The sequence below is a fragment of the Pelophylax lessonae genome, assembly GCF_965119305.1.
Source record: "Pelophylax lessonae genome assembly, chromosome: 2".
Lineage (NCBI taxonomy): Eukaryota > Metazoa > Chordata > Amphibia > Anura > Ranidae > Pelophylax > Pelophylax lessonae.
The window spans coordinates 719,085,893-719,099,967 of record NC_138769.1 but is presented as its reverse complement, the minus strand read 5'-3'; the positions used below and the strand labels follow the sequence as shown (position 1 = coordinate 719,099,967).

Genomic DNA, 14,075 nt, shown 5'->3' with positions numbered 1-14,075 from the left:
AAAAAGGATTGGAGCGATTAAAAGCCAAACAAAAAGAGAGAGAAAAAAAGGGCTATAGTGCCTACAAAAATGACATAGTCTGTTTGCATTAGAAAAAATATAAGGGGAGGGGGGGGGGGGAGGGGAATTTTAAGGAGTTGATAGAAAAAAAATCCCATAATGAGTGATCACAAACATCACATAGCAAGGACTTGTGCAAACCCGTGCTCAAGGGAAGGTGCATCAATGAATGAAATAGCGGGACTACAGAACAAATTGTGAATATATTTACCCGGTTTTTGGAGTAAAAGGAATAGAAGCTTGTGAAGGTAAATGATGGTAGCTCTCCATATTACTGCCCCAATGTGCGATGGCGTGTCCACGCTAACGCCATGCAGCATCGGTTATAAGTAGACGGAAACCATGCCTCCCACATCTGGTCAAAAAGCCGGATGTGGGTGGGAAAGGACCGCCACCCACGCAGATAGAATGACAGCATCCAGGATAGAAAGGAGTTGATAGAAAAAAATCCCATAATGAGTGATCACAAACATCACATAGCAAGGACATGTGCAAACCCGTGCTCAAGAGAAGGTGCATCAATGAATGAAATAGCGGGACTACAGAACAAATTGTGAATATATTTACCCGGTTTTTGGAGTAAAAGGAATAGAAGCTTGTGAAGGTAAATGATGGTAGCTCTCCATATTACTGCCCCAATGTGCGATGGCGTGTCCACGCTAACGCCATGCAGCGTCGGTTATAAGTAGACGGAAACCATGCCTCCCACATCCGGTCAAAAAAACGGATGTGGGTGGGAACGGACCGCCACCCACGCAGCTAGAATGACAGCATCCCGGATAGTTGCGCAAAGAAGCGCCGCACTGGGATACAAAGCATGGTGCCGATGAGAGACAAGACGCTCCGCCCCCCGTCAAGATGCTAGGCAGAGATAGGCAGGGGGAAGGTCGGCTGATCAATCATCGCAGCCCCGGGACAGGAGACCAGGGTCGGCCACCACCGCTGCACTCCCCATTGGACTCTTCTTGATCTGCCACACCACTCATTACCATATTTCTCATTTCATTATTTTTCTTATTATTTATTAATTATTTATTTTATTTTTGATTATTCCCAGTTAATTACATATTCATACATTCTTCAAAACTTACAACTCCTTATTTAATTATTTATTATATTTCTACCAACTAGATTTAATTATCAGCCCAGATATTCTTATTATCACAGTCCAATGGGGAGTGCAGCGGTGGTGGCCGACCCTGGTCTCCTGTCCCGGGGCTGCGATGATTGATCAGCCGACCTTCCCCCTGCCTATCTCTGCCTAGCATCTGGACGGGGGGCGGAGCGTCTTGTCTCTCATCGGCGCCATACTTTGTATCCCAGTGCGGCGCTTCTTTGCGCAACACTATCCGGGATGCTGTCATTCTATCTGTGTGGGTGGCGGTCCGTTCCCACCCACATTCGGTTTTTTGACCGGATGTGGGAGGCATGGTTTCCGACTACTTATAACCGACGCTGCATGGCGTTAGCGTGGACACGCCATCGCACATTGGGGCTGTAATATGGAGAGCTACCATCATTTACCTTCACAAGCTTCTATTCCTTTTACTCCAAAAACCGGGTAAATATATTCACAATTTGTTCTGTAGTCCCGCTATTTCATTCATTGATGCACCTTCCCTTGAGCACGGGTTTGCACATGTCCTTGCTATGTGATGTTTGTGATCACTCATTATGGGATTTTTTTCTATCAACTCCTTAAAATTCCCCTCCCCCCCCTTCCCCTTATATTTTTTCTAATTCAATCAGACTATGTACTTTTTATAGGCACTATAGCCCTTTTTTTCTCTCTCTTTTTGTTTGGCTTTTAATCGCTCCAATCCTTTTTACCCTCATTCATCCTTCCCAATCTGCACGTACTCCTTTCTCAATGTCACCAATTCGCACTTTTTTCACTTGTTTATTCATTGGCTGTTCACTATTAGTATCTTCCTTGGGCTAATCTATATGTATCCAGTATACCTTCTCATCTATACGAAATTCTAGATTGATGATAGTCTCATTTAAATTACCTCCCAAGTATATAAAAATACAGATATAATGAATATATACATATTTTTTAATTGCAGTACTTGCTCCACCTTATTATACTTGTTTCATCATCCCTTGGAAGGTTGCCCTAAATCATCATCCCTTGGAAGGTTGCCCCATATCTAAGGACCTGTATCTTACTGTGGTCATCTATCCATGTGGTGCTTTCCCTTCCTTCCCCCTCTGTGCTGAGGTGTATCCGTGCTTCAGCCCCAGGTTAGGCGCTCCCAGAGTCGACCCTGCCTTTGCCTCCTAAGATTGGACTGCTGCTTGGACATACGACACTACTTAAGGTAGTGTCTATTTTAGGACATATGGATTATTTTTCTCATTTTTCCATTATAATCTCATAATTTTATATTTTTAGATACATATATATCTTTCAAAAGCTCCTGATGAATGGACGGAGGTCCATGAAACGCGTCGAGCCTACACTTACTCAGATACTTACCTGTTTACATGTTTAAGACTACGAACCTACAGAGAAGACAGTAATATATGTAGCATATGGAATATATGTATTACTATTGATTTATGATTGTTGTACCTGTTTTTACTTATCATGAAATGTTATGTGTTTTACTGTGGTAACATAGATTACATGTTACTTCTCTGTGGGTGTCTTTGTTGTTGGCGTATGCCAATTTTAATAAATTTATGTCTAACTGACCTAATTTAAAGTCCCACATTCTGTTCTTTCTTTTTTCATATTTATGTAACAGTGATTTTTTATCATATTTATTCATTCAATAAAATATTCCATGTCCAATTTTACCTCAATTAAAGTCCCACACTCCTTTTTTTGCCCATATAATAACAAGTGGGACACAATCATGAAGTGGAACGAAATTTATTGGATATTTCAAACTTTTTTAACAAATAAAAAACTGAAAAATTGGGCGTGCAAAATTATTCAGCCTCTTTACTTTCGGTGCAGCAAACTCTCTCCAGAAGTTCAGTGAGGATCTCTGAATGATCCAATGTTGACCTAAATGACTAATGATGATAAATAGAATCCACCTGTGTGTAATCAAGTCTCTGTATAAATGCACCTGCACTGTGATAGTCTCAGAGGTCCGTTTAAAGCGCAGAGAGCATCATGAAGAACAAGGAACACACCAGGCAGGTCCGAGATACTGTTGTGGAGAAGTTTAAAGCTGGATTTGGATACAAAAAGATTTCCCAAGCTTTAAACATCCCAAGGAGCACTGTGCAAGCGATAATATTGAAATGGAAGGAGTATCAGACCACTGCAAATCTATGAAGACCTGTCCGTCCCGCTAAAGTTTCAGCTCCTACAAGGAGAAGACTGATCAGAGATGCAGCCAAGAGGCCCATGGTCACTCTGGATGAACTGCAGAGATCTACAGCTGAGGTGGGAGACTCTGTCCATAGGACAACAATCAGTCGTATACTGCACAAATCTGGCCTTTGTGGAAGAGTGGCAAAAAGAAAGCCATTTCTTAAAGATATCCATAAAAAGTGTCGTTTAAAGTTTGCCACAAGCCACCTGGGAGACACACCAAACATGTGGAAGAAGGTGCTCTGGTCAGATGAAACCAAAATCAAACTTTTTGTCAACAATGCAAAACGTTATTTTTGAAGTAAAAGCAACACAGCTCATCCCCCTGAACACACCATCCCCACTGTCAAACATGGTGGTGGCAGAATCATGGTTTGGGCCTGCTTTTCTTCAGCAGGGACAGGGAAGATGGTTAAAATTGATGGGAAGATGGATGGAGCCAAATACAGGACCATTCTGGAAGAAAACCTGATGGAGTCTGCAAAAGACCTGAGACTGGGACGGAGATTTGTCTTCCAACAAGACAATGATCCAAAACATAAAGCAAAATCTACAATGGAATGGTTCACAAATAAACCTATCCAGGTGTTAGAATGGCCAATTCAAAGTCCACACCTGAATCCAATCGAGAATCTGTGGAAAGAACTGAAAACTGCTGTTCACAAACGCTCTCCATCCAACCTCACTGAGCTCGAGCTGTTTTGCAAGGAGGAATGGGCAAAAATTTTAGTCTCTCGATGTGCAAAACTGATAGAGACATACCCCAAGCGACTTACAGCTGTAATCACAGCAAAAGGCGGCGCTACAAAGTATTAACTTAAGGGGGCTGAATAATTTTGCACGCCCAATTTTTCAGTTTTTTATTTGGTAAAAAAGTTTGAAATATCCAATAAATTTTGTTCCACTTCATGATTGTTTCCCACTTATTGATTCTTCACAAAAAATTACAGTTTTATATCTTTATGTTTGAAGCCTAAAATGTGGCAAAAGGTTGCAAAGTTCAAGGGGGCCGAATACTTTGGCAAGGCATTGTAAATGCGTAAATGTTTAGGACAGGGGTCTTCAAACTATTCCCCCTTCAGTTGTTCAGGAACTACAATTCCCATCATGCCTAGTCATGGCTGTGAATATCAGAGTTTTACAATGTCTCATGGGATGTGTAGTTCTGCAACAGCTAGGGGGCCGTAGTTTGAGGATCCCTGGTTTAGGAGATTTTTACTGTTTATGCATGCGTTGTGGAGGAATGGCCACCCATGCCATTTCTTCAGAGCCCTGTGCCATGACCAGCGGCTCCTGCATGCATACGCGGGAGCGACAACACATGGCTCCGGCCAGTCACACATCCGAAGTCCGCGGAACCAGAAGGAAGACGGGTGAAGATGGATGCGGTGACAATGTGAACTTTGTTTGCAGGTAACCACTCAAGGTCCAGCGATGTACCAGCAGCGACGTCCTTGTTGGGCATATATTGTAATGTTTTTTTTTCATGCAGCCTGTGGGCTGAACAAAAAAAAAGAGAACCTAACAGATTCCTCTATTCACATGGATCGATATGAAGAAATCTCTGCCAGAAAAGTGTGTGGTATGCCCACTATTAGAAGATACCTCCCTGCATCCACCCACTTCTAATGAGCATACAGTAAATGCAATGTTAATTTTCTTTTTCCGTTCAGCAAAAAAAAAAGAATCTAACAGATTCCTCCATTCACATTTATCAATGTGGATGAAGAAATCTCTGCCAAGAAAAGTGAAAAGAAATATATCCTGAAGCATAGGGGTCCACTGTCCTCCGGAGCCCCCATGCTTCGGCATATACAGTACGCTTTTTTTTTTTTAAATACGCTGAAGAAATCACCTCCTATAGCGCTGCAATCATTGATCTATGTATTCTGAAAGCAAACCATGTATGTTTCTGTCAGAATAAACAGATCAGTGCTGCAGCTGAATGGCGTTCCTGCAAGGCAAATAATGGTTACCAATAAAACACATGGCATGGGAGTTTGGGTGGATGTCCCCTATGCATCGGCGTCATGCCTCGTGCCGATTGTGTGATGATATATCAGGGCGTAACCTGCCGGCTTTGTCTTCCATCCACAGCGTGCTATAGGCATCCCCTTTGGCGGTATACACCATCTGGTGTCCGCCGTCCAACGAGCGATGCCTTCTCTTTAGCACACTAGCGTGACGCTGGGGGCGTTTGATGGGCGGCTTGGTATGTATGCAGCACACATGTACAGAGTCTTTGGGCTTGGTTTTTTTCATCTTTCATTTGAGTATATTTCTCACTCATCCGTCACCACCTAGGGCCTTTATGGTGTGTGTCTTTGGCATCTTTCTTTCCTCCTTTTTTTTCATCAGTTTTTCTGTTTTCCCTCTCTTCTTCTCCTTTGGCACATCACTGTGTCGTTCCCTATTGCTGGTTACACTTATCCATTGGTCCCTACCCAATCCCTGTTTTGTTTTGGTTCGGGGCACTTGTTCATCCTTATTCACTGTTCCCTTCCACTCAGCGTATGAACCTTTATTCTTAGATACTGCTATTATGATAATAGCACCCTGCACTCCATTGAGTATACACATTTATTTATTTTTGGCAGGTATCTCACACGCTGTTATTTACATTTCCACAAATACTAATTTCAAGCCCATTTGCCTCTGGGTGTGTGGTGTGCCTGCCTGGGTCCCCTGCTTTGCGCTCCCTCAGCTCCCTTGTTGGACATCCATGGCCATATCCAACGTTCAACGTCATACCTTTTTAAGTTGAGCTGCATAGTAAGTTGATTGGAGACGTGACTTTCTTTCCCTCCCCCTCCCCATTCTATCCATCAGATTATATTGGCATTTTTTCTATACACTCATGTATTTTTACAGATACGCATCATACGCCTGCTCCTGAAGAAGTGGAAATGTGGTCCACGATACGCGTTGAGCCTGGTTGATGCAAATATTATACTATTTTGTGATCACAAATCTAATGTATCTATGCAATTGTGCGATGTTGGTTTCTATACAACCTGTACTTGGGGATCACTTATCAGCTCATATTTGCTTTTCTTTCGCATTTTACATTTTGTAACATGTTATCAAAAGACTAAAAAAACAAAAAAACAAAAATTAAAAAGTTGGGACTTTATATGAGGCATTATCCCGATGGTATAAGCCTCCATCCCTAATTGTATAAATGTCAAGGGGGGGGGAAGGAGAGAGGATAATAATGGTTAGTATCAGGTAAAAAGGCAATCGGCATATTTGGATAAAACAAAGTAATGGATAATGTATATAGACATAATATCCGTAGACTATATTAAAATATAAAGCCGATTCGCCTGTAGTTACTTACAAATAAAATAGGTAGGAGGGGAAAAAAGGGGGACTTTATATGAGGTGTATGAGAACGGTTGGCGGGTAAACAATACAATCACAGGTATAAAATATATGAAAATATTTAATAAACAGATCTCATCACGATACATAGCATATTGATAAATGCATGATACAAATATGTGATAATTAATATTGAAGAAAAAAACAATGTTGGACACTACATGCAAAGCTAGTGGGATTCACATTGGAAGGGGATGAACAATGATGGTAATTGCCATATATGGAATCCAAATATTGGAAAATAAAAAGGATGCACATTAAAAAGCTTGACGCGTTTCGTGGATTATTCCAACTCAGGAGCAAGTGCATCCCCAGACCCACTTAACAGTGGAACCATGTAGATAAGGTAAAAGTATTTGGTAAAATAATTTGGTAAAAATATTGTGGACGGTTGTCCAGATGGGTAAGGGGCCTTTTCCGGGAGCTGTGGTGGCCTCGTCTGAGGCCAGAGGGCACCCCAAATGGACATGCATGAAAGAGGGAAGCAACCATAGCCCAGATTGATACGTGATGATGATGTCACATAAAATCCCCATGGATAACTGTGTAAATAAAGTAAGGAGTAAATGGTTACTAAAGTTGGGATATTTTGGTGACATGTAAAGTGGGGATAACACCCAAGATCAGGAAAGAGTTAGGCCCATGATCGCCTCAAAAGCTCCCGGAAAAGACCCCTTGCCCATCTGGACAACCGTCCACAATATTTTTACCAAAATATCTATACCAAATTATTTTACCAAAATACTTTTACCTTCTCTACATGGTTCCACTGTTAAGTGGGTCTGGGGATGAACTTGCTCCTGATGAGTTGGAATAATCCACGAAACGCATCAAGCTTTTTAATGTGCATCCTTTTTATTTTCCAATATTTGGATTCCATATATGGCAATTACCATCATTGTTCATCCCCTTCCAAAGTGCATCCCACTAGCTTTGCATGTAGTGCCCAACATTGTTTTTTTCTTCAATATTAATTATCACATATTTGTATCATGCATTTATCAATATGCTATGTATCGTGATGAGATCTGTTTATTAAATCTTTTCATATGTTTTATACCTGTGATTGTATTGTTTACCCGCCAACCGTTCTCGTACACCTCATATAAAGTCCCCTCCTACCTATTTTATTTGTTAGTAACTACAGGCGAATCGGCTTTATATTTTAATATAGTCTACGGATATTATGTCTATATACATTATCCATTACTTTGTTTTATCCAAATATGCCGATTGCCTTTTTACCTGATACTAACCATTATTACCCTCCCTCCTTCCCCCCCCCCCCTGACATTTATACAATTAGGGATGGAGGCTTATACGATCGGGATAATGCCTCATATAAAGTCCCAACTTTTTAATTTTTGTTTTGTTTTTTGTTTTTTTAGTCTTTTGATATTCATAGGGATGGAGGTGTATGGCTCTGAGATTGGCCATTAACCGGTTGCCGACCGCCGCACGACTATATACTGCGGCGGTCAGCCCCGGCCAGGCAGAGTGACGTAGGGGTACGTCACTCGCCTGTCACTGACTTGCGAGCCAATTGCGGGCGGGCGTGCGCCCGCCCCGTTCACTGACAAGTCAGTGCGTGTGACCTCACGATCGCTCCGGTGAAGGGAGAAAGGCGGACGGCTTATGTAAAACAAGCCGTCTGTCATTCTTCCCTGTGTAAAAATGAAGATCAGACGGTTCTACTATGTAGGACCGTTGATCTTTGTTTTTACACCAATAGTCATGTCCCTTTACAGTTAGAAACACGCCCCCTAGGGCACACTTAACCCCTTCCCTGCCAGTGTAATTTTTACAGTAACAGTGCATATATATATAGCACTGATTACTGCAGTAATGTCACTGGTAACCCCAAAAGTGTCAAAAATGTCAGTCAAGGGTCCGATCTGTCCGCCGCAATGTCGCAGTACCGCAAAAAAAAAAAAAAAATCGCAGATCGCCGCCATTACGCGTTAAAAAAAAAAAACAAAAATGACAAAAATCTTTCCCTTTGTCAGTAAACGCGATAACTTTTGCGCAAACCAATCAAAATACGCTTTTTGCAATTTTTTTTATCCAAACATATGTAGCATAAAACAAATTGGCCGAAAATGTTAAAAAACTTCGATTTTTAAATTTTTTTGGGGAATTTCATATTAAAAAATGTGAAAAATATTGTTATTTTTGCAAAATTGACACTTTTTTGTTTATAGCGCATGATCAAAAAAACAAAAATCGCACAGGCGATCAAATACCACCAAAAGAAAGCTCTGTTTGTGGGAAAAAAAGGACGTCAAATTTGTTTAGGTACAGCGTCGCACGACCGAGTAATTGTCCGTTAGTCAAGCAGTAAAAAAAAAAAAAAAAAAAGTCGCAAAAAAAACCCTGGTCTTTTAGCAGCCAAATCCTCCGGGGCTTAAGTGGTTAATGCAGGTTTTTCCAGCCTACATTTTACTAGTGTATTTATGCATCCATTGTTGTTATTGATCATGCTTACTACATTTTACTGGTGGATTTATGTATATATTGTTGCCATCCATCATGCACAGGGTAATCATTGGTTGGAAGTATAGTCTTTTATTTCATTGTTGGGAGATTCTCCACTTGGGCCGTTGTCTAGCTCGGGAGCTGCGAGGCACTCCAGGAGGCCTCCCTCCTCCCCTATCGCTCCCATGTGGATGCGGGGTGTGGGGGCAGCACTCTGCTGTGCATCGGCGTCACGTCTTCTGCGCCGTTCGTGTGACGTCATTATTTGGCGCCATCAGGCTAATGGCACGTGATATCCATCTCACGCTCAAATACGAGGGAGACTGTGCGGTGCTGCCATCCTGGATGAACCTTGCTTGTCCGCGATGCAGCAACCCTCTCCCTCTACTGAGCATGGACGTGACGTTGGGGACCCCGCTGTGACCAGCCTCCGGGACACCCCTTCTTGGACACTCTTCCCCTTTTTGAGTTCTTGTCTCACCCTGTCTATCCCTTCCTGAGGCACTTAGCACACATTCCCATGGCTACTCATTGCTATGTTTCACTGGATTTTAACTCACTACACATTCTTTATCAAATTTCTTGCTTTCCTTCCTTTTCTCATCTTTTTTCACTCACTATGCTTTAGCACCACTTTTTTCTGGCACCCCTTCTTTTGAGGCAATCATGGGCCTAACTCTTTCCTGATCTTGGGCGTTATCCCCACTTTACATGTCACCAAAATATCCCAAATTTTTAGTAACCATTTACTCCTTACTTTATTTACACAGTAATCCATGGGGATTTTATGTGACATCATCACGTATCAATCTGGGCTATGGCTGCTTCCCTCTTTCATGGATGTTCATTTGGGGTGCCCTCTGGCTGCAGATGAGGCCACCACAGCTCCCGGAAAAGACCCCTTGCCCATCTGGACAACCGTCCACAATATTTTTACCAAAATATGTTTACCAAATTATTTTTCCAAATACTTTTACCTTATCTACATGGTTCCACTGTTAAGTGGGTCTGGGGGTGCACTTGCGCCTGATGAGTTGGAATAATCCACGAAACGCGTCAAGCTTTTTAATGTGCATCCTTTTTATTTTCCAATATTTGGATTCCATATATGGCAATTACCATCATTGTTCATCCCCTTCCAATGTGCATCCCACTAGCTTTGCATGTAGTGCCCAACATTGTTTTTTTTCTTCAATATTAATTATCACATATTTGTATCATGCATTTATCAATATGCTATGTATCGTGATGAGATCTGTTTATTAAATATTTTCATATGTTTTATACCTGTGATTGTATCGTTTACCCGCCAACCGTTATTTGTTAGTAACTACAGGCGAATCGGCTTTATATTTTAATATAGTCTACGGATATTATGTCTATATACATTATCCATTACTTTGTTTTATCCAAATATGCCGATTGCCTTTTTACCTGATACTAACCATTATTACCCTCCCTCCTTCCCCCCCCCCCCCTTGACATTTGTAACATGTTATGTTTTACTCTATGTACTCATATGCAACAATAAATATATTACTATTTAATTGTACCAGCTGGTTAATGCCTCTCATTTAGAGTCCCAACCTTTTCCTTTTAATTACTGAACAGGGATGGAAGCGCATGATATTTTGATCATGGCTTCATTTAAAGTCCCACATTCCCCTTCCCATTCTATATATTCTGAAAGCACACCCTGCTGCTGTCAGAATAAACATATCCTTTCTGAACGTCATTCCTGCAAAGCAAACAATGGTCCACAATAAAACACAGTAACAGAACATTAACTCAATAAAACGACAACTATTTTTGGTTGGATGCAGAGACCAGGTTGGCTAGGACAGGAGGGACAAAAAAAATAACGAGTGTCACGCCTATATCCGTGTCTACTACAGACACATGATCTTTTTTGGGGTGCTGTTTAGGTAAGGGTACCAGAGAGGACATTTGGGAAATGCCTCATTCAGCTTCTCAACAACACCAGTCGCCGTTGCAGTTTGGACTGTCATATCTGCGTGAATGAAAGACAGTTCCGTAAACTGTAAACGTTCCATTTGTCCTTCCACCTCACTGCAAGCAGTTTACTTCTCAAGCAGGCTCTCTCCCTCCATCTAAGTCAGGAATTTTACAAGCCGTTGGGGGAAGCTCCGACTAGGTTGCACGGTGCCACATGAGCCAATTCCAAATTCAAAAAGGTGTCTAAAAAAAGGCAATAATTGTCCACATACAAGTGGTACCCCTTTCCCAAAGAGGGTGACACCAAGTCCCAAACAATCTTGCCACTACTTCCTATGTAGACTGGGCAGTTGCGGGGGCTCCATGTGACTACCTTTTCCCTTGTAAACCAGGAAACTCCATGTATAGCCTGCTGCCATCAGCATGCCAGGAAACCAGACCACACGAAGATGTAAGTAAAATAAAGCAGTTTATTACAGAAACAATAAACATAGTTACATAGTTATCAGGTTGAAAAAAGACAAATCCATCTGGCTCAACCAATAAAAGACAAAAAAAAAACCCCAACCATACAATCCCATATACACAATCCTATACCCGCAGTTGATCCAGAGGAAGGCGAAAAACCCCTGCAAAGCATGATCCAATTTGCTACAGCAGGGGAAAAAAATTCCTTCCTGACCCCCCGAGAGGCAATCGGATATTCCCTGGATCAACTTTACCTATAAATATTAGTACCCATTTATATTATGTACACCCAGGAAATAATCCAGGATTCTTTTAAAGCAATCTAGTGACCTAGATTGAAGGGAGTCTATTCCACATTTTCACAGCTCTTATGGTGAAGAAACCTTTCTGTATTTGGAGATTAAAATCTGTTTTCCTCTAGACATAAAGAGTGCCCCCTTGTCCTCTGTGATGACCTTAAAGTGAATAAATCAACACCAAGTTCACTATATGGACCCCTTATGTATTTATACATGTTGATCATATCCCCCTTAACCTTCTCTTCTCAAGAGGGAATAAATTCAGTTCCTCTAATCTTTTCTCATAGCTGAGCTCCTCCATGCCTCTTAGAGGCAAATGCACAGCAGGACTGAGGAGCAAAATCAGGAACAGTCGGGGGGTCAAGTCCAGAAGCGGGTAGTTATGCAAGCCAGGACAGAGTCTCGAAGCTGGTAGTAATCCAAGCCGGGATCGAGTACAGTATCGGGTAGTCTGCCGATGCCAGATCGTCTGCTGATGCAGAATCCAGAGCCAGGAAAGTCGTCAGCCAAACCAGGTTATGTACGGAGGAACACGCAGAACAGAAGACTGCTAGCAGTGATGCGCCTTGGAGCACAAACACAAGGGCAAGGCCTGCCAGCCCTCAGGTGATATATATAGTCAGGTGTGCAACATCATCACTGAGCGACGCCCAAGAAGTCAAGGTAAGACCTTGACAGCTGCCCTGACAGTGATCTACTGACACTGCACATGTTGGGGGGGGGGGGGGGGCAGAGGGGCTAAACGCAGGTGCTGGCAGGTGTTGGGGCTGATCCTGCTTTTTTGGGATAACTGTACTATTGGGGACCCTAGTATAGTTCTGATCTGATCAAAGATATTGATCTGTTCAGACTATACTAGTAATTTAGATGTGTGTGTGTAGGTTAGTGTTATTGGCAAAGGGTTAAAAAAAATTATTAGTGAATATGTAATAGGCAATCTGATGCTGTCTGGCATTGACTGACGCCAATGCTATCTGGCGTCACCCGTGACACTAAAACAGTGATGAGAAAAAAGATCTGTACACTGTACTAATGATACTGTGACAGGTCAGTGAAAGGGTTAACTGGGGGGCGATCAGGATGTTAAAACTTTATTAGGGAAAATATGGCAGGTACCCTGACCCTATCTGGGACTGACGCTAATGCTATCTAGTGTCACCAGTGACACTAATACAGCGATCCGTAAAATATCTGTACACTGTACCTAATGACACTGACAGGGAGTGAAAGGGTTAACTGGGGTTGATCAAGGGGTTAAATGTGCCTAACTATGTGATCTGGTGTCAGTGTAGTGATTCTGTACTCACAGTAGATGTTCTCTTCTCTCACGCTGGAACCGAGAAGGACTCCAGGAGAGAAGATTACATAATTTCCTGTGCCTAGGTTATCATTACAAAGGCACAGGACGTACTGTGATTTGTATGAACCAATCAGCAGGTCCCGGTCATAAATCATTGGCCTGGACCTGTAGATTGATTGGTCCCTGAATTGAAGAACTTTGCTGGGCCAGCGGGCAAACTGGCACCCCCTGCCTGTGAGCGTGAAGCACGTACAGATACACAATTTCTCGCAGAGAGTTTTACTGCGGCAGGCAGCCCCTCCTGCGCGAACCGACGTAGCTCTACAACAACACCGCGCTCCCACCTCCACTCGGCAGCGGGGACTCCGGTGCACGGGGCAGGCAGCTCCAATTGCCGCTGGCCACCCGCGATCGCTCCCCGCTGAGAGAGAAGAACGGTCAGCTGTTGTAAACACAGCTGAACGTTCTTCTCTCTGAAATGATCATAGAGCGCCTGTGATCCTTCTATATAGGATCACAGGTCTCTATGGTCATTTCAAAAGCCCATCCCCCATACATTTAGTAAACAACCCCTAGGCTTACATTTAACCCTTTGATCACCCACTGTGTTAACCCCTTCCCTGCTATTGTCATTATTACAGTAACAGTGCATATTTTTAGCACTGATTACTGTAGTAATGTCACTGATCCCCCCAAAAGTGTCAAAAATGTCAGTTAGGGGTCCAATCTGTCCGCCACAATGTGGCAGTCCCGCTAAAAACAGCAGATCGCTGTCATTACTAGTAAAAAAAATGGCCTG

At 42.4% G+C, this 14,075-nt stretch overlaps 1 protein-coding gene across 1 annotated transcript in view; it reads left to right on the top strand.

Annotated features, from left to right (window-relative positions):
- LOC309546761 (asparaginyl-tRNA synthetase-like) overlaps nucleotides 1–6,333 on the top strand; it is a gene marked incomplete at its 3' end in the record, with an annotated part of 74,505 nt that extends 68,172 nt beyond the window's left edge. The window contains exon 6 of the mRNA XM_082246452.1: nucleotides 6,266–6,333. Coding sequence (XP_082102578.1) covers nucleotides 6,266–6,333 — 68 coding nt within the window. The remainder of the gene's footprint in view (nucleotides 1–6,265) is intronic.
- Nucleotides 6,334–14,075: the final 7,742 nt, after the last annotated feature.